Source organism: Haliaeetus leucocephalus, unplaced genomic scaffold (genome assembly GCF_000737465.1).
Source record: "Haliaeetus leucocephalus isolate CR32 unplaced genomic scaffold, Haliaeetus_leucocephalus-4.0 Scaffold351, whole genome shotgun sequence".
In the NCBI taxonomy this organism is placed as follows: Eukaryota; Metazoa; Chordata; class Aves; order Accipitriformes; family Accipitridae; genus Haliaeetus; species Haliaeetus leucocephalus.
The window spans coordinates 9,975,785-9,997,134 of record NW_010972787.1 but is presented as its reverse complement, the minus strand read 5'-3'; the positions used below and the strand labels follow the sequence as shown (position 1 = coordinate 9,997,134).

The 21,350-nt window shown below is 39.2% G+C and overlaps 1 protein-coding gene across 1 annotated transcript in view; it reads right to left on the bottom strand.

Moving 5' to 3' along the window:
• The window catches only part of FREM2 (FRAS1 related extracellular matrix protein 2), a 135,783-nt gene that overhangs the window by 47,932 nt on the left and 66,501 nt on the right, over window positions 1–21,350 (bottom strand). The window contains exons 3-6 of the mRNA XM_010572814.1: window positions 15,290–15,436; window positions 12,772–13,002; window positions 9,902–10,027; window positions 8,729–8,980 (exon numbers count right to left, since the gene is read on the bottom strand). Of these exons, the coding sequence (XP_010571116.1) occupies window positions 8,729–8,980; window positions 9,902–10,027; window positions 12,772–13,002; window positions 15,290–15,436 (756 nt within the window). The remainder of the gene's footprint in view (window positions 1–8,728; window positions 8,981–9,901; window positions 10,028–12,771; window positions 13,003–15,289; window positions 15,437–21,350) is intronic.

The window sequence follows — 21,350 nt, the reverse complement described above, 5'->3', positions numbered from 1 at the left end:
TATCATGTGGATGATATGAGTGATTGATTCTGTTAAGCAGGTATAAAGAAAATGGTAAGCAAACCTCCAGCATAAACCTGAGTCCTTTGCTTTCCCAGCCTTGATGTAGGAATGTCAAGAAGTCTGAATGGTTGCTTGCTCATCTAACGTGAATGAAGTGGAACAAATGTATTTAATGTACTTCCTGCTGTGAACAGCATGAGGCTTCAACAATTCCACTACGGCAAGATGACTGTTTGTCAGCCTGGCTATAAGGCTGTGTGCTCTCATGGCAACACTAAATACAGTAGCATGGAATTAAAATCACATAGGAAGACAGCCACTGACAAAAAACTTGAAGCAAACAAAATAATTCTAAGCATTCCTCTCTTAGCTGCAAACTTCCAGCTCTGCATTCATCACACCTCTTCTCTTCTGGTTTCCAAATGTGATTACAAATCAAGAGTTTAAAATTTGCCCACAACACAAAACAGAGTAAGTAAAAAAAAGTCCAAATCAGTAGCCTGGCAATCAAAACATTTGACTATGAGAGAACAGAGCTTTGACTTAAAGCCTTGTTGCAAGGAGTAATGCATTTTGTCAGACTTCCTGCACACAACACAGCAACACTGTTAGTGTTGGAACCAAATTACAGGCTCCTCATTCCCAGGCGAATACTATCAAAAGAGTTTGATCTCATTTTTTCTCTATATATGTGAAATTATTTCAGAGTCACAGCTTCAGTTGGAAAAACAGAGAGCAATTCCAGGCTGATCTCGCTTAGTTGCTAAGTGCCTCGGGATTAAGGCATTTCCATGGAAGACTGGGGTCTGAGTGTTTTCAGGGTCTGAGACTAAACTCCAGGACTCCTCTCTCCAAGGGGAATGAAAAGTGCACAGCAACCTTATCTTCCTTTTCCTAGATGCATACTATTGATGTACTATGTAAAGTGCCTCCTCCGAATGAGCTTTATGCTGAACTCTGTGCTCTCCATGCAGGATAGATATGGCCTGAGCCAATCAACTGACCTCAAAAACTTCAGGAATTTCTGTTCATCCCCCAAATCCTTGAGATGCATGAAGATAAGTAGTTCAGCCCACCATTTCTGGCTAGGTTTAGTAACAAAAGTTCACCTTTGTATGGAAAATGGTTGAGTATTTTGTTTAGTTTTGGATTTGATCTTGAACATCTGAATACCTATTGAAATGCTCTTCAGCATTCATTTCTTTAGATTTCAACTAGATTATTTTAGATTTTTCTTTAGAAATAATAATTATTTTATGGAGTGGGAATAGCTATGTATCTTTCTTGTTTCATAGTAGGAGCTGTTTTAACACAAAATTAGAAAAAAATCCTTCCTTCATGCCCAGTAGTGCTTACGAGTTTCGGTTGAATGGCAAATTAAATTTCTAAGTGTACGGTTTATATCTGCTGTCAGAAATCAATGTATTCAGATGCAGCAGGTACCCACGGTGATTGATCTCAACAGTTTAGATACTCCTCCTACGAAGGGATGGCTCCTAGAAGTACACCTCTCTTTTCATTAACTATAGAAGGATCCTGGCATAGCCTGCTTGAATGGGATGTCTAAATGTATAGATGGCTAATATCAAGTGAGATTACTGCCATCCCAAAAGTGGATGATATGCATAGGTCTGTCCCCTGAATGCTTTTCTTCCAGTGGTTCATTGCTAGTAACTATCACCTGTGACTCAAACAGATCCACGTTTTAATTTTTTAGTGCTTAAATTGTAGTGACGTGTAACTTTGAATCCAAGATTTCCATGCAGAGCTTAGTTTGCTGTGTATTTCATTAACGTAATCCTTTTCTTCTTTCCTATCGGTCTCCAGCTTCAGGACCTATCAGGAAAAGTCCCTTCCAAATTAAGAAATGTCCCAACAGCAGTACCAATTTTAAAATCACATTTCACAATATATAAATATACCTGTGCATGTTCTACATACTATGATTTTTTTTTTTCAGATTTTCCTTTGGCAGCACAGCACAACTGTACAATCCCCAATTAAAATATTCAGTTTCCAGGATTTTCTTTATTATACTCTGGTTCACTAGAAGGCTGAGCACACACCTCTTTTACTTTTTGTTTATTGTCATGATTGTATAGCAACTCAGCTATTTTAGTTAGACCCTAAGGGCCTTCTCTAGAAATAAAAGAAGAAAAGACTTTGATGATAGGTAATGAAGGTGAATGTTTCCTAACTAACTTGCATTGAATGCCAGAGGAGATAAAGTAATGTTGCTAGTGCTGACTTGACTTCCACAGGAAAGATCTCATGTAGTATTATTAAACTTTGACCTTTGCTGTTTGTATCTTTTGACCTGAAGAAGTCAATGCATAATGTTAATCCAGCCACAGTACTTGGAGAAATCACAGCTTAATGACATGCTGTGACATTCCTGCAAAGAAACTTTGTTAAGTAGAAGATGAATTTAAACAAACAATGAGAAAAATACATCAGTAGATGTGAAGTAAAGAGACTAAAGTGGACTACTGAATTTAGTATAACATTAGTATAGCTCATAGACTATTATATATGTGCTAAAGCTTTTATCCACCTCTATTTCAGGCATCTTCTGAATTAAATTTTATTGTTAAAAGCTAAAGAGAATGTATTTTATTTCACATAGCATACTGTTTTAACTTAGTAAAATTAATTTTGTGCACTGTAAACAATAATAACCAATGCTGCTTAAAATCCCATGCTTATTTATGCAGAATTTCAATCATGACTGCCAGGGTGTTAAATTGCTCACACATTACATAAATATACATGTATATACACAACTTGAAATAAGCATATATATACACATTTATATGTGTGTGTGAATACATAAATATGTAAGGTATAACTTACAATTTATCTATTCTGTAGTCTGTACTCTGCTTTTTATAGAACAGCAGCACAACAGACCTCAGATGAAATAAAATGCATATAGACTTTTCTGTCATCATGCACTAAGTTTTTGTGCAAACTAAAGCCATGTGGTAGAAAACTTTACTGGAAGTGAATTGTCAGTAAGTTTTTGAAAGCTCTGGAATTTTTTGTGGGAGTACTCTCACTGATACAGAAAGCAAAGGAGGAGTTCTGTCACGCTATTTCAAATATGACATATGCAACATTTTGGGTGCAAACAGACATTAGAATTGTTGCAAAAACCAATCCAAACTTATCCTTCAAAGCCCCTTTTTCTTTCAATAACCAAAACATTGTTTACTCTTACCAACAAATGTAGATGTTTCAGTTGTTACATAATGAAAATGTTTTTTTTACTTCCCAACACTTCCCCAGCTTTTAAAATAAATTCCATAAGATTATTATTATTATTTGTTAAGTAATTTCTGTTTAAAAGTTTGTAGCATTGAGGCAAGGTATCCTCATAAATGCATGAAATATTAGACTTAAAACTGAACGGTGGTATACAAACCAAATTACTTTTCATGCTTTGTAATGGCAGTGTTAAAATAAAGGAGATTTCTTGTTAGCTTCCCTAATATCTTGTGGGACTTTCATAAACTGTTAAGTTCTATAATATGATTGTGATTGAACAATCAATTGTGATTGATAATTTGATAATTTCTTATTCAAAGTCACTTTAGGTTACTGTTAAAATGACTGTATAAGCCGATGAATGACAATATCTTATTTTAAATGCTAAAACCAGTATATAAATGCATTCCCTCCCAGGCACTGAGGTTCCCACTGAACTTAGATGCTTTAATTCCAGCTCATCTCTGTCTTAAACAACATCTTGGAGAAACATTCTCCCCATCCCAAACTTTCCGTATACATTATAAGCAGTCAGAACACCTTCAAAAGCTGGGTAATCAGCTTCAGGGATATATTTTTTTATACCTACCTTCCCAACATTCTATGCTCTGCTATCTACAAACTGTAAAGCTCATGAATTAATGAAAATTATTTAAAAAATTGAATTATTGTAAAAAATCTACACAAATAAACCTGTATCTGCTATCACACCAAAGTCAGAAAAACACATTTCTATTTCAGCTTGCATTCAATATATGATCTGTTACTTTACAAGAAGTGTTATTTCATTTCAAACTATTGTATTCATTAATGCTATATGATTACCCAAATGCTCCACAGAGAAAAAGTCACCTCTGTCACAGGATTACACATGAAAAATTTCAGGCAGACTTGAGTATTTACGATGCAATTAGATGGATGTCAACTTCCTGCCTTTTATATCCTTCATAGAATCACAGAATGGTTTGGGTTGGAAGGGACTGTTGAAGTTTTAGCACAAAACTAGTGCTATTGCTACACTCCCTGTTAAAAGAGTCCCTCCTCATCTTTCCTGTAGCCCCACTTTCGGTACTGGAAGGCTGCTGTAAGGTGTCCCCAGAGCCTTCTCTTCTCCAGGATGAACAACCTCAACTCTCTCAGCCTGTCCTCACAGGGGAGGTGCTCCAGGCCCCTGATCACCTTTGTGGCCCTCCTCTGGACCTGCTCAAGCAGGTCCATGTCTTTCTTATGTGGGGACCCCAGAGCTGAAGGTAGTACTACAGGTGGGGTCTCATAACAGCAGAGTAGAGGGGAAGAATCACCTCCCTCGACCTGCTGGTCACAGTTCTTTTGATGCAGCTCAGGATATGATTGGCTTTCTGGGCTGCGAGTGCACATTGCTGGCTCATATTCAGTTTTTCATCCACTAATACCCCCAAGTCCTCTGCAGGGCTGCTCTCAATCTACTCATCACCCAGCCTGTATTTGTGCTTGGGATTGCCTCGACTCACATGCAGGACCTTGCACTTGGCCTTGTTGAACTTCATGAGGTTCACACTGGCCCACCTCTCAAGCCTGCCCAGGTCCCTCTGGATGGCATCCCTTCCCTCCAGTGTGTCAACTGCACCACACAGCTTGGTGTCATCAGCAAACTTGCTGAGGGTGCGCTCAATCCCACTGTCCATGTCGCCGACAAAGATGTTAAATCGTGCCGGTCCCAATACTGACCCCTGAGGAATGCCACTTGTCACTGGTCTCCACTTGAACATCGAGCCACTGACCGCAACTCTTTGAGTGTGACCATCCAGCCAATTCCTTATCCACTGAGTGGTCCATCCATCAAATCCATGTCTCTCCAATTTAGAGACAAGGATGGTGTGAGGGACAGTGTCAAATGCTTTGCACAAGTCCAGGTAGATGACGTCAGTTGCTCTTCCCTTATCCACCAATGCTGTAACACTGTTGTAGAAGGCCACCAAATTTGTCAGGCACCATTTGCCCTTAGTGAAGTCATGTTGGCTGTCACCAATCACCTCCTTATTTTCCATGTGCCTCAGCACAGTTTCCAGGAGGATCTGCTCCATGATCTTGCTGGACACAGAGGTGAGACTGACTGGCCTGTAGTTCCCTGGGTCTTCCTTTTTTCCCTTTTTAAAAATGGGGGTTATGTTTTCCCTTTTCCAGTCAGTGGAAACTTCCCCAGTCTGCCACGACTTCTCAGATATGATGGTTAGTGTCTTAGCCACTTCCTCCACCAGTTGCCTCAGGACCTGCGGATGCATCTCATCAGGTTCCATGGACTTGTGCACCTTCAGGTTCCTTAGATGGTCTTGAACCTGATCTTCTCCCACAGTGGCTGGTTCTTCATTCTCCCACTCTCTGCCTTTGCCTTCTGCATCTTGAGCGGTGTCGCTGAAGCACTTGCCGGTGAAGACTGAGGCAAAGAAGCCATTGAGTACCTCAACCTTCTCCATATCCCGGGTAACCAGGTCTCCCATTTCCATCCAGAGAGGGACCACATTTTCCCTAGTCTTCCATTTATCACTGACGTACCTGTAGAAGCTTTTCTTGTTGCCCTTGACATCCCTGGCCAGATTTCATTCTATCAAGGCTTTGGCTTTCCTAACCTGATCCCTGGCTGCTCAGGCAATTTCTCTGTATTCCTCCCAGGCTACCTGTCCTTGCTTCCACCCTCTGTAGGCTTCCTTTTCGTGTTTGAGTTTGCCCATGAGCAGCTTGTCCATCCATGCAGGCCTCCTGGCGTTTTTGCCTGACTTCCTCTTTGTTGGGATGCTTCGCTCCTGAACTTGGAGGAGGTGATCCCTGAACATTAAACAGCTTTCTTGGGTCCCTCTTCCCTCCAGGGCTTTATCCCACGGTGCTCTACCAAGCAGATCCCTGAAGAGACCAAAGTCTGCTCTCCTAAGTCCAGAGTAGTGAGCTTGCTGTGCACCTTCCTCGCTGCCCCAAGGATCTTGAACTCCACCATTTCATTGTCACTGCAGCCAAGGCTTCTCTTGAGCTTCACATTCCCCACCAGCCCCTCCTTGTTGGTGAGAACAAGGTCCAGCATAGCACCTCTCCTTGCTGGCTCCTCCATCACTTGGAGAAGGAAGTTGTCATCAATGCATTCCAGGAACCTCCTGGATTGCTTATGCCCTGCTGTGTTGTCCCTCCAACAGATACCGGAGTGGTTGAAGTCCCCCATGAGGACCAGGGCTTGTGAACATGAGGCTGCTCCTATCTGTCTATAGAGGGCCTCATCCGCTCAGTCTTCCTGATCAGGTGGCCTGTAGCAGACCCCCACTATAATGTCACCTGTCCCTGCCCTCCCTTTAATCCTGTCCCATAGGCTCTTGGTCAGCTCCTCATACATCCCCAGGCATCGCTCCATGCACTTCAGCTGGTCATTGACAGAGAGTGTGACACCCCCTCCTCGTCTCCCCTGCCTGTCTTTCATAAAGAGCCTGTATCCTTCCATTCCAACACTCCAGTCATAGGAGCCATCCCACCTTAACTAGGGAGAAATCACTGTGCTGATAATAACCGTCTATCTTGGCAACAGACTTTCAAAGAGTACTGTACTACGTAATTCTTCACATTAGTCTTTAGGAAATATAGCAGTGTCACAATAGATGGTTTAAGGCCTCTTAGAGAGGACTAGAATAGTTCATCAGTATTCCTTTCACAGAATTTACAGTTGAGATGTCAGCCTCCAAACTCCATGTGTAAATGAGGGCAATTGTACAAGGAAACCCTTTTGCGACCACCCCTAGAGAGTTGCCACACCCATGCTAGGGACGCTGAAGGAGAGGCACGAGGCTGCAATAATATTTACATGTATTTTCAAAAGCAGTTGGTGATACAGTGTGATGATTCTACTCTTCCTTAGTGTGTGGTGGGGTTTTGGTAGCAGGGGAGGGGGCTGCAGGGGTGGCTCCTGTGAGAAGCTTCTAGAAGCTCCCCCGGCTCCAAGCCAGACCCGCCTCTGGCCAAGGCCGAGCCCATCAGCAACGGTGGTAGCGCCTCTGGGATAAAAGATTTAAGAAGGGGAACCTGCAGCAGGGGAGGAGATTGGAATGTGAGCGGATCCCCTGTGCAGATACCGAGGTCAGTGAAGAAGGAGGTGGAGGGGGAGGTTGATGCCCCTGCAGCCCATGATGAGGCAGCAGGCTGCCCCCCCAGCCACGGCGGCGAGCAGGGGAGCAGATGCCCACCTGCAGGCTGTGGAGAAGCCTGCACCGGAGCAGGGGGATGCCCCCGAAGATGGCCGTGACTCCATGGGAAAGATCGGCCCATGGAAAGGAACCATGCCAGAGAAGTTGGTGAAGGGCTGTCTCCCGCGGGAGGGACCCCACGCCGGAGCAGGGGACGAGTGAGGAGTCCTCCCCCTGAGGAGGAAGGAGCGGCAGAGACAAGGGGTGGTGAGCTGACCCCGACCCCCATTCCCCGTCCCCCATTCCCCATCCCCCTGTGCCACTTGGAGGCGGGAGGTGGAGAGAACCGGGAGTGGGGCTGAGGCAGGAAGGCGGGAGGGCTCGGGGGAAGCTGTTCTCAGGTTGGGTTTTACTTCTCATTATCCTTGTTTTGATTTGATTGGTAGTAAGTTAAATTGATTTTGTTTCTTCCCCGAGTTGAGCCTGTCTTTTGCCTGTGACCATTAAGTGGTGAGTGATCCCTCCCAGTCCTTGTCTCGACCCACGAGCGTTTCTTTATATTTTCTCTTCCTCATCCTACTGGGGCTGGGGTGGGTGTGGGGGGCAGGGGAAGGAGTGAGCGAGCAGCTTCATGGTGCTTTGTTACCGGCTGGGCTTAAACCACGACACTTAGTCACAGACTAATCACCACCACAAATGTCCCTTTCAATGCAATGTATCAAAGCTACTGACCACTTGAACAAAGGACATCATTCTGTTAGTGCTTCCTTACTGAGGCGATTTCTAAAGCAACATTACTGTCTTTTGATTATTTGTTTATTAAAAAGGCAAAGGAAGCATACATGGAGACTTCTAGGCTGCAATTTAAATGCAGCATCAAATCAGAAGGAATATAGCTTGCCTCTTAGCAGCTGCTAGATGGCTTCTGGTCCATCAGGGCCTCTAACATGGCCCTTTGGAGCATAATGCAATAGGCCTGAAGGCTTTGTGGTCACAATCTTAGTTTCACACATACAAGGGTGCCCATGCAGGGTGATATTTTGGATTACACCTTTTACTGTGATATAATGGAAAGGTGCATCTCCTCACTGCCAGTCACTGCTCATGTGATTTTGTCAAACCATAAAATATCAATACTAAATACTTTTAAAAACCCACATAGCTTTCTAATAGTATTTTCAAATCTCAGGATGGAAGCAGCATGTGTTTTAATCACCAGGAAGAAGTCCAAAAATCCAATTTCTACATGCTGATTTGAGTGTGATGCTATTTATAGCTTCTGTCCTGAACTGGGAATATCACTTTATTACATGATATCTTACCATCATCCTTGTCAGGTACAATAGTAATTCGAGCTCTTGGGAATTCTGCACCAATTCTTCCACCCATTGGCATGCTCAGCAAAACATCAAAGGTCTCAGCCTCTTCATACAAGGAATCATCTATGACAACGATCCGACACATTTTTTCTCGTTCATCTTTGTCAAAACGTAGAACGCTGTTGTGATCCTCAGGCCTGGATATGTAGTCAGAGTAAGAAAGTACAGAGGTTGGGACAGTGCCAGATGCTGTTCCTGTGGCATAAAAGGAAAAAAGTTACTATACATACCATGGTTATAATGATCCCCTCACAGGAGTTGAATTTTATTTTCATTATCTTTTAATTTCTATTTACTTTTAGGTGACAAGATGAGCTGAAACCTCTGACCAGGCTATATTTATGAGGCCCCTGGATGAACTTCTTCTGTATATGATGCAATGCAAGCACATGGCTCCTCAAATTCATTTCCAGTTTTTCAGTCAGAAGGAATATGGTAGCCTATCACAACAGACACAAACTGACAAAGGAGACCCTGCGAGGATTACCAGTTAACTCCCTTAGTATATTTTACCCATTGAAGATAGTGGTGGACCAGAAATTAACTATAACAGACAGAATTTGATGAAAACAAATTATTTTGATTCTAGGTCACCTCACCAAAAATGTTGCTTCATCTCTCCGGATGAAAAGTAAATAACAAAAGCACAGGTGTAGAGACTCCATGCTCTGCACGGATATAATTAATAGGAGATAGAAAGACAGAGGAAGGAGAAGCATGGCAATTAAGCAATATTATTTTATACCAATTTTTTCAAGTTACAAACAAGTAAAGGATATCCTGGGCAATCACTGCAGTGCTTTCAGTTCTCATCACTTTCAGAGATATATGGGGCTGCATATAAAAATCTTGCAAAAAGATAAAGAACACAGATCCTCTTCACCTCCTAACAAATGGCAGAAATTTGGAACATGATAATTTTTCAGCTGTATTCAATAATACTCTAAGACACATTACAAAGATGAATGCTTTTCCAGTTGAGACTGAAAATATTTAGATGAAAAAGTAATTAACAGAATTATAAACAATTTTATTATGCAACAGATGGAACAATTCTTTTTCCTTTTCTGTCTCTTTTCCATTTTGCCTTTTTTTTCCTATAGTAGATTCTGTTACCTTGTTGTGTGTAGCAGATAACCATCAGTTCCTGGCTCACATCTCCACTTCTTCTGACTGGAATAAATAATTCACCAACATCTTCTTCAATAGTATAGGTGGACTGAGGAATAAAGACAGTTGATTCTGCAAAGAACAGACACATTTGTTTATGTAGATTTATGGCCTCATAAAGTCACTTGTAAAATAGCTAGGACCATTTTAGCATATTCTGAAGTGCAACAAATAACTCCTATTTATCAGTGATGGCACTAGATTTTAAGAAAAACTTGGAGAGTGAGCAAAGTAGAGTTTCTTAGTCTTTCAGAAATGGAAAAGAAAATCAGATCATTAGGTCTGAATTCACAAATCCTTACTAAGTAGTCTCTAATGTGACTAATTTACTTATCTAGGGTTAATGGTGCAAGACAGTTTTTGGAGAATTTGTCCACAAGGTCTACATTTTTATTATTTCCATGGTATTTTATTATTAACTGTTAATCACAGAAATATCAATAGCATAGCTCACACACAGGCAGTGGTTCTTCAAGGCCATTCTTGAACTTACTGCATCAAGAGAACCTTGAAAATAATTTGGCATTGAGGATGCAAGATTGAGCTCTTGCTATCTTATTGTGACTTGGACATTTGATTTGAATTCACTACATGTCTACGCTCCTGTTTTACTCACAGGAGACCTAGCCAATACAGTCAGTGAAGTGTGGAGAGAAATCTCACCCTAAAATGTATCAGACCAAAGAATGTCAGATCTGTTTTTCAGGGAAATGCATTTTAAACTCCTTCATTATTTTATACTCATATAAAGAGATTGCTGAGTTTTATCCTGTTACTGGGATTCAGGATCAATTTTGTTCTTTTTCTCTCAAAACCTCATGAACCAAAGGTAGTTATGCACATAATTATAAGGCGCCTTTACAGTTTCATTTGTATGACTACAATGCAAACAGGATATAATTCTGTATAATATCAAATCAAGTGGTATCAGCTGACTGCACAAAGCAAATCTTTTATTTCAGAGTACTTTGGCAAACAATGTTCTGAAAATTGTCATGCGACTTCTTTGAAAACATGTGCCAGGTTTTATGTCTCCAACTGGAAAATGAATTCAACTACTAGCATGACTTAAGGTCAAAAGCCTGCCTTAAAAATGCTGTAATTCAGGTTTGATAAGATCTGGACACTTTCACTATTCCAGCAAGTCAAAAATTCAATGTGAAAACCACCAAATCCCTACTTTTTTGTTTTAAAGTAAACCAAAAGGTAACACTAAGAAAAATCCAATTTGTTCCTTTTATTTCTCCCTTTAGAATTAAGTTGACAAAATTAAAAACTCTATCCTTCAAAAAAAAAAGCAGGAATCTGATTTGTTCTGTTTCCCATCTCTCTCATAATTATCCAACTAGGAGTAAAATGACACTATAAAAGTTTAACAGACCTCACGAACAACATAAAAGCCCAGAGGAGAATGATCTACACCATCTCACCTAGTATAAGAAAACACATAGTTATGCAATCTCTTTTTGGAATAAAACATTAACTAATATCCCATACACCAAGGGGCTGGTATGGCTTTCCAAACAAGCTCACTATTTTGGTGCTAAGACTACACCATTCAAATCAATGAATTTTAAAACCATTTTCACTGGATGCAGAATAAGACTTTTGATGGTTCCTATTCAGCTAGCTTCTGATCTTGTTATACCCTACGCTTTCATAGACTATTAGGAAACCCAGTCCTTCCCCTCAAAGTTCTCTCTATAATTTTCCTGTAGATATTCCTTGATTTGCAGTTATGCATTTGATTTTCTCCTATGCAACTTCACTTTATGTATAATTACTACAAATTCTCTGGGACTGCAAAAATTTTATGTTAATATAAGAAATAGAAAAAACTATCATTGGCATTAAGAAGACTCAGACGATTATCTTGAATTGTGCTATCTCACTGCTCATAGAAAAAATAGATTTAACACATTTTCAAGCAATTTCTGTGTCTCATACATACTGCTTTTTAAGTTAAGCACTATTTTTCTCAGTGACTAAATATGGATGTCAGATAACCTCTGGTTTAACTTGCATTTGTAACTAGGAACTAAGAAACCTCTGACAATTTTGCTGCCCAGTCCTCTTCAAATGTGAATTAGGGAAGACTACATAAAACAAGCTGTTACAGTTGTCCAATGTTTGAAAGACTCCTTAAGGACAGTTTTGTGTGACCACAGCCCATGGGTTCAAGTGTCTAGATGCAGCTGAAAAGCAAAGCAACCAGAGTACATTCTACCTTTTTTTTTAAACAGTTTCTTTCTTCATTTACATTTCACTATAATTTTATTTGTTCTTGACACAGCTTGTGCTGTACTTGGTCTAGTGAACCTTACCCTTACTGAGCTTCTCAGCTTGATGATATTAAGGCCTAACGGATGCAGCTAGTCTGCTTCAGGACCCTAACTCGTTGGGACCAACCATCCTGGATTTTCCTGTACCATCCTCTCCCACATGAATTACCATGGCAGAGTAAATCAAGTCAGCCTCCAGGCACCTGTGCAGATACGCTCTGTTTGCAAACACATTGAATCAAAAAACTATTGTACCTAAAATGAAAACAAAACTAAACAAAACAAAAACCCTAGAAATAATATATCATAGGAAAAAATGCAGGTATTTCATCAAAGCATGCTACCTTAGTTACATATTCATGAATCACTTAAAAGTGATAGAGGACAAACAGCTACCCAATGCCCAGGTCTGTCTTCAGAAATATTCTGAGGAAAGGTAAGCTTTACTATCCACTGTTACACATAGCATTTGCCCTCCAGTTTATCTTTTGGTATATGAACTTATTTGCAGTAAAGTTCTGGAAAGGTTCTTACCATCTCCTGGGTCAATAATTTCCACTGTGGATACATCAGGAAATTCCAGAACTGCCATGACTGGCTCAGAAAGAACAATTTGAAAGGACTCAGACTGTTCATGTTCACCATCACTCAAAATCCGTACTCGCCACGTAGCTAAGGTTTGGCCAGGATTAAACTGCACCTGCTTCTGGGCTTTTCCTCTGAAGTCTTTATCTTTCTTGGCAGTACCATCTTTGGTGCCAATACCTGCCAAAATCAGAAATTCAGGTCATTAAAAACATCACTTGTAACTTTTCTCTCATTATGTAACCTTTAAAAAAAGAAGTTTTAGAAAAATATACTTTTCACAACCTGAGTGTACTCAAGCCAACTCTGTTACTCTTGATCAATTTTATATTGGTGTCACACATAGAGGTGGAAGCACATCAACTAACATTATGAAAGGCACTTTGGACAGAATTAGCCAAAGTAAAACTAACTACTAGAAAAACTCTACATTCTCTGAGGTTACAGACAAGTTTCCATTTCTCCGTAATTCAACTATGGATGCCCAAAAGGGCCAACAGATTTTCCCCTGCTTTTTAACATTCTGGGTTCTATTCTGTTCCAGAACATCTAAATAACATGTTGCCTGAAACCCTCAAAAACATTTATTTCTCTTAGAAAAAATAAAAACACACTTGGAAAGTTCAGCCTTCAAGGGGAAAGCTAAGGAAAAACAAAGATACAAAGGAGTAAAACATATGGAATAAGGATGAAATAAGATGTAAAATCTGAACCCTTGTGGCCATTCCCACTACAATAAGCATTTTTTTAAAAATTATTATCCTCTTATTTCAGTGTTTATATAATGACAATCATTAAACTGAAATCAAGTTGAAACTTCAAAGCCATGGGACAAAATCCAACATAGCTGATCCCACAGAGACAGCACAGACCTTACAGCCTCAGACCCGGGCTGCTCTAAAATGGCTTTTCCCTCCCAGTTTAAGGCTGTCTGACAGGCCCTCATGGAAATTAGACAATCCTTCAGAACTATCTCCAACTCATGCATTTGGCCTCTGTTTGAACCCCACAGTACCACTCAAATCTTAAAGGTCTCTCTCAGGTTTTCAGAAAAAACTTAAAAGTTCTCCCTTCTCTGCCTGTTTCTTCCAACTGTATCACTAATGCATTAAAACATATCACCATTCCCTACAAATCTTGCCTTTCTTGCTTCCTGCTAGTGCCTCTTCCTAAGTCATAGCCAATATTTTACATAACCTCTAACCCTTCAGTCCCTTTGGCACTGCACATGGACCAGAAAGGCTAGTAAGCATCTTAACCAATATCTTTTATGTTCTTTCCAACTCTGTTATTCCATTTTGTAGGATTAAGGTAGTCAGAGGCAAGTTATTCAAACTGCTTTTGCTGGATTTGGAGTCAGCTCAATTCAGAAACCGAACTTGAATCCATAGGCAGAAAATTTTGTAAACACTCTATTTGAGGGATCAGAAGTCAAATCAGTATCTGTTAATCAGTACGAGTAATTAATCTAAACCACACATCTTTAACTTTGTATTTCATTAATCTCTTTTATTCTTTTAGTTCATTTAAAAGAAATATATTATCAAAGTTAGTTCACTGTTCAAAACAGAGCCTTTTAAGTTAGATTAGGTTAGTTAGTGCCTATATCCCTTAAATCTCATGCCAAAATAGGTGTCCTAACTACATCTCAATACCTAAAACTCAGATTCTTATTCAGAATGAGACTTAAACAGAAACCTGATTTCTAAGCATGAGCTTGTTCTCCATGCCAGGTAAATGGTTACATATTTCTGCAAAACCAGCTTTAAACTGAGTGCCTTTTCTAAGCAGTGTAAGCTCACCATAGGTTTCGACATGAAACTGTACAAGGATAATGCTCCCTGGTCCAAATGCATCACTAGGAAGAGGATGGGAACAGATCCAGAAGTTAGAGACAGGTGTGAGGTTGCAGAATGTGATAACACAATCTTTTTTCACCTTTTCACTCCTCAGACAGTGCAAACAGCTTTCAACACCTCCTGTATCAGCCTCAGTTGACTGCCAACATTGAATGAAGAAAATGACCCTAATGTACATAGCTGCTAATCAGGCCAGCTCACAATAGCCTTACTGGAAAATGATCTATGTTTATTGTTGTTGTCTTTCCAATTGCTAAACTGTATTTTCTCATTACAGGAAAAATAAAATCTGGACAGGAACTGTAGTCTGTGAGACAAATATAACAGTGGTATAAAACAAATCAAAGAAAGAAGGACAGGGTCTTGGGTTGTTAAGTCAAAAATTAATTGCAGAAGACAAAAAAAAAGTGAAAATGTCATCATATAACTGAAGAATATACTTAGCATAACAAAAGAAACATAATAAATAAACATACTCCTTTGAATCTAGCTTGCTTAGTATGAAACACCAGTAAAACAGTACAAGGATATAGCTGTATTGATACATTTTATCAACTAGCTGGCCAGTGATTTATAGAAGTAATTGATAAGGTTAAAATTGAACTTACTTATAAAAGAGGTTTCTCCCAGGTAACCTCTCCGTTTAAGAACAACATCAAGATATCTGGAGTCTTCATTTACTAAATAATATTCCTTTTCTAAGGAGATCCACGCCCAGTTTAGGCGAAAATGTTGATTCTTCAGCTTATTGCCGCCTGCAAAACAAAATTAATATAATTAATATAATTAATATTAATTATTTTTTCTTTTTTGTTAAATACTACTTTGTCTTTTGAGGTTAATGTAACCAGTTTCCTGGGTAAGATGTGTACCTTAGCTGGACATTACAATCCAAAGGTTTTAAAGATTTAAAACTAAGAAATAACAAGTAAAGACCTAAACCATGAGACATTTAGTACATATAGGAGTAAATTTTATCTTAGATGCATACAAACTAGTCACATTCATTCCAGACTATGCTAATTTTCTTCTTTTTCATGGGAAAAAGAGCAAGAATCAATCACAATATATTTGGGATCTCTTTTTTAGAAATTACAAAAATTGTGGACGATCCAAGTTTCTGCAGAACCGTATTGGTATTTCCAAATAACACACAACGTAGGACATCACACAGAACTTCCTTGATATGATCAGACTGCCAGAAGCACTGGAAGACCCTTAGTATCCTGAGAGGCTGGAGATGATACCTACCATCTTTTAGACTGCATGCAGCCTGCTTCTAAAACTCAATATTTTGGTCACTAAATCTAACAATTTCTGCTCTTATTGGTTTAGAATTTATGCATCAGCACTGTATGATTTTAGCAACAACTTTCATATCTTCCTAGGAAATGGTTTCAACAAGATTAAGTATCCCCGATACATGCCACAGTTTATAGCTATGCTGATGCCCTCCTAAGCTTACATGCTTGTAACTCTTGGGCAAGTATGATTGCCTGTGTCACCTAAGAAGATTTAGAGAGATACAAATGCTTATTGGAATTCTCTTAAACTATTTTGCAATGACTTATCTTCATGATATCATGAATGCCCGCAAGTGAGCAAGGTGTTGAGATGTGTTTTGAGAGTCAATTTTCAATAGACCAAAAGATGTCCTCACAGTTCTTTTTACACAGGCACAACTGTAGCAACATGCTCCTGGTGAAGAAAGCAGACTCCAGTGATCCTTTCCAAGGTCTTTACTGTAGCAGTAGCACAACAGCTTCCCTGCAGTCTCACTGAACATGGGTGGTTTCTGTGCACTCAAACGCTGGGAACTGAAAGCACAGGACAGCAAGCAGTACACTCAGCTAGGGAAACTGAATGGTTAACATGGACCAAGTCAGCATCTCTGGCTGGCACCTGTTGATGGCATTGTCCTTAAGTTGAAGACTGCATTTCCTCTTACAGTAATCGGGACAACCTTCACAGTCCTTCTGAAACACAAATGCCCATATATTTATCAACAAAAGTAGGCTCCCTTTTTGAAGCCAAAGCAATACAGGAATACTGGAAGCATCCCTCAAAGTTTTGGAGGGGATGATATGGAAGTCATTTAACTCCAGCTGCAAAACACTAAGCACCAGCCTAAAATCTGCGCATGTCTCAGCCTAATCTCTTCCTCCCAGCAGAAATGAAGCTGTTTTGTCTACTGTTAATGGGATTTGTACAACTGTAAAACAACAGGAAATTTTTATTGAAATAGCAGGCTTCATGGAATTTTTCTTAGTCTAAAAAGCAATCTAGAAACAACAAATGCAAACAGATGGCATTCTAAGGTCCAGTTAAAAATGCTGCTTTTTTTTCAGTTGGAAAGGCAATAGCTGAAAAGAGCTAGCACCCATTTCATTGACTATAAGCCAAGTATTTGTACAACAGACTGAATATCTCAAATCAGATTAACACATTTCTGATAAAATATAGCATAGCTTTACTTTCTCATGTACAATTTACCTCCATCTGTTCACTGATTTTGCACAGTAAAAAGGCATTTCTTGTCAGTGTAGGGATTCTGGATGCCACAGATAAAAGGGCATGACAAATCAAGTTCTGTATCATCCTATTGGATATGTTTGTTATTACTCAGGAGAATCCTCTAATTTCCATAGCAAGAATAAAATAACCTGTTCAGCTCACTGAAGGCAGATGCTTACTTAGCAACTGTCTTCTGGGAACATTGGCTTGTTTGAGAGGCTGTAGTCTGATTTCTTTCCCACAAGGTGCTGCTACAGAACAAGGTTTGCTCAGGTAACAACTGTCTGAAATGTGCAAGGAATTCCCTTTAGAAATTCCCTTTAACACTTCTGTACACAAGTCAGTGAATAAAGTAATTCCTCTGAACAGCAGAGAAAGAGAAACATATCTAAGTATTTCACTTCACTCATGGCTTAATTACTGGAGAAAGAGCCAAATGGAGGTTGGTTTTCCTCTTCTAGTTTCTTCCATTCTATTCCTTGAGAAATTAGGCAGCCCTTCCATATGCTTCTACTCTGCTTCAAAGATAAGCCTCTATATCTCTTTATTGACCTGTCTACAAGAAAAAACCAACAACCATACTTGTGTAATCTCACATAAAGGCAATGGTCCTGTGTAAACAAAAGGAGGGAAATGGTTATTGGAGTATCACCCTGCACTCCTTGCCCTGCTTCTTTCTGCTCTTTTGATCTCTATTGTTACTGACAAAGGGGAAGGCTACAAACACACATACCAAAAACTGTAATGAGCATGACAAAAACCCCAGTAACTATAGTGTTAGCTATAGCTGCCCTTACATTAGGTTAGCCATATGTTATGTCTTCCCATTAGTTTATTGGGACAAATGCAACAGAATATGTCTTGCTCTTTCACCTAGTGAGAAAAGCCATTTGTGTGCCACCCTTGAACACACTGCCCAATTTAAACATAATTTGACAGAGGGATGAAAGTTTTTAAGATATAAAAGGAATGAAAATTTATTGCCAGTTAGAGGAGAGAGAACCTATTAATATCACTACTGAGAAAAAATACTGCTGCATGAGCTTACTAGAAATGAGAATGTCAGACACTGGAAACCCCCGAGGTGAAGGAAAAGCTTCTAGCAGAGTTTGTATCTTTTTAGACATAAGAGATTCCAGCCAGGGGTTGGAAGTAATATGAAATCCAGCATAATTTGTTGTACTGTCCAAATAACTAATAGTTTAAATGTATTGTGGACACAGGCACATGATCTACAGCTTGCTTACACACAGGTCTCTTGTGTTTCATCTCTAGTGTCTTAAATAGTACAACCTTAAATGTAATCTATATTTGCACATAATTACTGAACATATCAAAATTACTATACAAGAGAAAAAATCCCAGCTGTTAAAAAGGAACAGTCCTATGGAGAAATTTCAGTAGCCAACTACCAAACCAGTTCATTCCTGTCATTGATGCTATGGAAAATGTTGAAGTATACTGAGTTAGAAACCTAATGAGAGGATGAAATTCAGGAAGCAAAAAGCACAAGAAAGGCAATATGAAAGAAAGATTTAATATTGTCTTAATTCCACCTATTTCTTGCTTTCAGCAGTTTCTTTCTATTTTTTCTTAGCGTAAAAAAACCAAACCAAAACAAACAAAAAAACCCAAACAAAAAAGTATTATTTCTAGGGGGCTTTCAGCAAGCCTCCATTTCTACAGGCCTACTTCTGCCCCTGAAATATATATTGTTCACCTTTTAGAATGTGCAGTACTTAACCCATCAGATTTAGAATTTTAAGAAAAGAATATAGATATTTTAGATCTTGCTTTCTTCACTTCATGCTTTTTGTGTTCAGAAGAAATGTCTTCTAAATTATACAAACCATTTCATGGTCCAACGTCCCCAAAGAGTAAAACAAATGTTGTTGCTGTTGTTGTTGCTGTTATTACAGACCTGCAACACAGTAGAGCAGGAAGCATACGATACATCTTATCTAATTTCAGGTATTTATTTTTGGGCTAGAAATCCTAAACTGTCTTTACAGCTAAAACTGAGAAGGAAGCATTTTGCAAGGTTATGACTTATTTTAGGCATCTATTTTTGAATGAGATTAGCTGTGCCTCAAAATAGGCAGAAATATGTGCATTTTTCCTCAGCAGCTGTTAAAGATGCCTGTTGTGACCAGTTAACATTGCAGACATTTTTATTATGGTCATCTAATGCTGGGTAAGAAGACTTCCACCATGCCAGAACTAGATGAAATTGGGCCTTTTCTACAACACAGAAGAGCCAAGCACCATGCAAACATAAGGTCTGTAAGGAATATTAAGAGCATAGCTTTCAGAAATTATAAAATAACAGAAATAAAATTGCACATGCCATTTTAGTTTGGTTCTCTATTAAATTATCTCCCCTACAATAACATTTCTATAGACAAACTAATTTTGCATTGCTCACTAGCACTTCCCTTGGGCATAGTCAAACATTTAGCTTCTAGCCAAATAATTAAGGCACTGTAACTCAATGACAGTTTTGCTTTTGTTCCTCTCCCAGACAGGTGCTTGTAATACAAATACATCAGAAGTTTGCAGAGGGAAGCCATTACTAGAGTGCTTTTAAAAATAAACAAAAGGAAGGAGGGCCATGTTACAGCAAGGTAAATCTGAAGTAACTTTGCTTATATATCAATGAGACACAGTTGGCAAGATGTTGCTACAGTGATGCATGAAAACCTGTTTCTTGAATTTTGCCAGAGATCAGAGTGCAGCAGTGCTAAATCAGAAGATGCTAAACAGGACATGGCACAGTGAGACATTCACAAGAAATGAGATGGCAAGAGTTGTGAGACATAGTCAAAGGCTTTCTAAGAAGCTAAAGCTAAGGATCTGGAGTAAGGTGGGTCACAAAGCGATTTCATGATTGTGACTTCCTGACTGACTGAGGCTGCTGAGGACAATACCCTCTGAAAAGGTTTGCCTGAATATGACAATTCGAAGATGGATGTCACCTAGAATTGGTCTTTATGGGAGTCCTGTCAGCAAATTGGTCACCTGTCAGAAAACAGTGATGTATTATTTTTGCATAGGTCATCAAACCAGAAAGATCAAGTAATCTGGAAACTCCAGTTTCGGTTACTCAACATGAATAAAAGAGGAGGGAGAAGAGGACTTGGTCAGTAAACTGGTTAAAGGGAAAAATATTGAAATGAATATTCCCATTTAAGCATTTATCTTTCTAACCATGCTGCTCAGATATCTTTAAAAAGATATAAAACCTCCATGAGAAATACACGTTAGATTGTCAGAACTTTCTATCATGATGTCAAGAGCTCACAGAAGGAAAGAATCAGTTCCAGTTCTCTCCACAGTTCACTGGGCTTATGTGAAGACAGTATAAGATATATCTCTATCATTAAATCATGTCTCTTGAGCACTGGCAACATGAAGGGCATTCCATAAAGAATGTCTGATGGTAGCTTTCCTGTCCCTAGGAGCTACCCCAGAACTCTAATCCATAAACAAAAGAATACAACTACACCACAGTGTTCACTTATTGACACAAGAGAAATTGATGTATCTTGATAGAGATATTGCTTTCCCTGCATGGTATCTGTGGCATAATCAGTCAGAGATGAATCAGGTAAAGAGTGCCTAACCTGTATAACCATAGCCACACAGACTCATTGTGTCCACAAGATATGTCTGTACAAACACAGCTGTCTGGTACTTGTAGAACTTTACGGTGCAAGATATCTGCTCTCTTTAGTCATTAGGTAAGGTTGTTTAGTGGGGAAAAAAAAGAACCTATACGTTCTTCCAGGGCAAAGAACATATATCAAACACAAGAAAGAGAGAGAGAGAAAAAAAAAGGGTAAATAAAGCACTAAGAAAGAAGAGTTTCTTTAAAATTTTTACTATTCGTTTTTTCTCCTTTCTTTTCTTATTTCACTTCCTAAAGAGACTGCAAAAGGATGTTAATAAGGAGAATCAGAGCAACTGTGAAATATTAACAGTCTGCCTATAGTACAGGAAACATTGTATGGCACAATTAAAACCATAGCAAGACATCTTAACAAATCATGTTTCCTCCCTCTTCCTCCAGCTCTTTCCAGGTTCTGCTACTGCTTGCTGACTTGTTTGCATGTCTGCAAAAGCTGCAGACTTTCTTCTTTGGTTCACAATATTTGA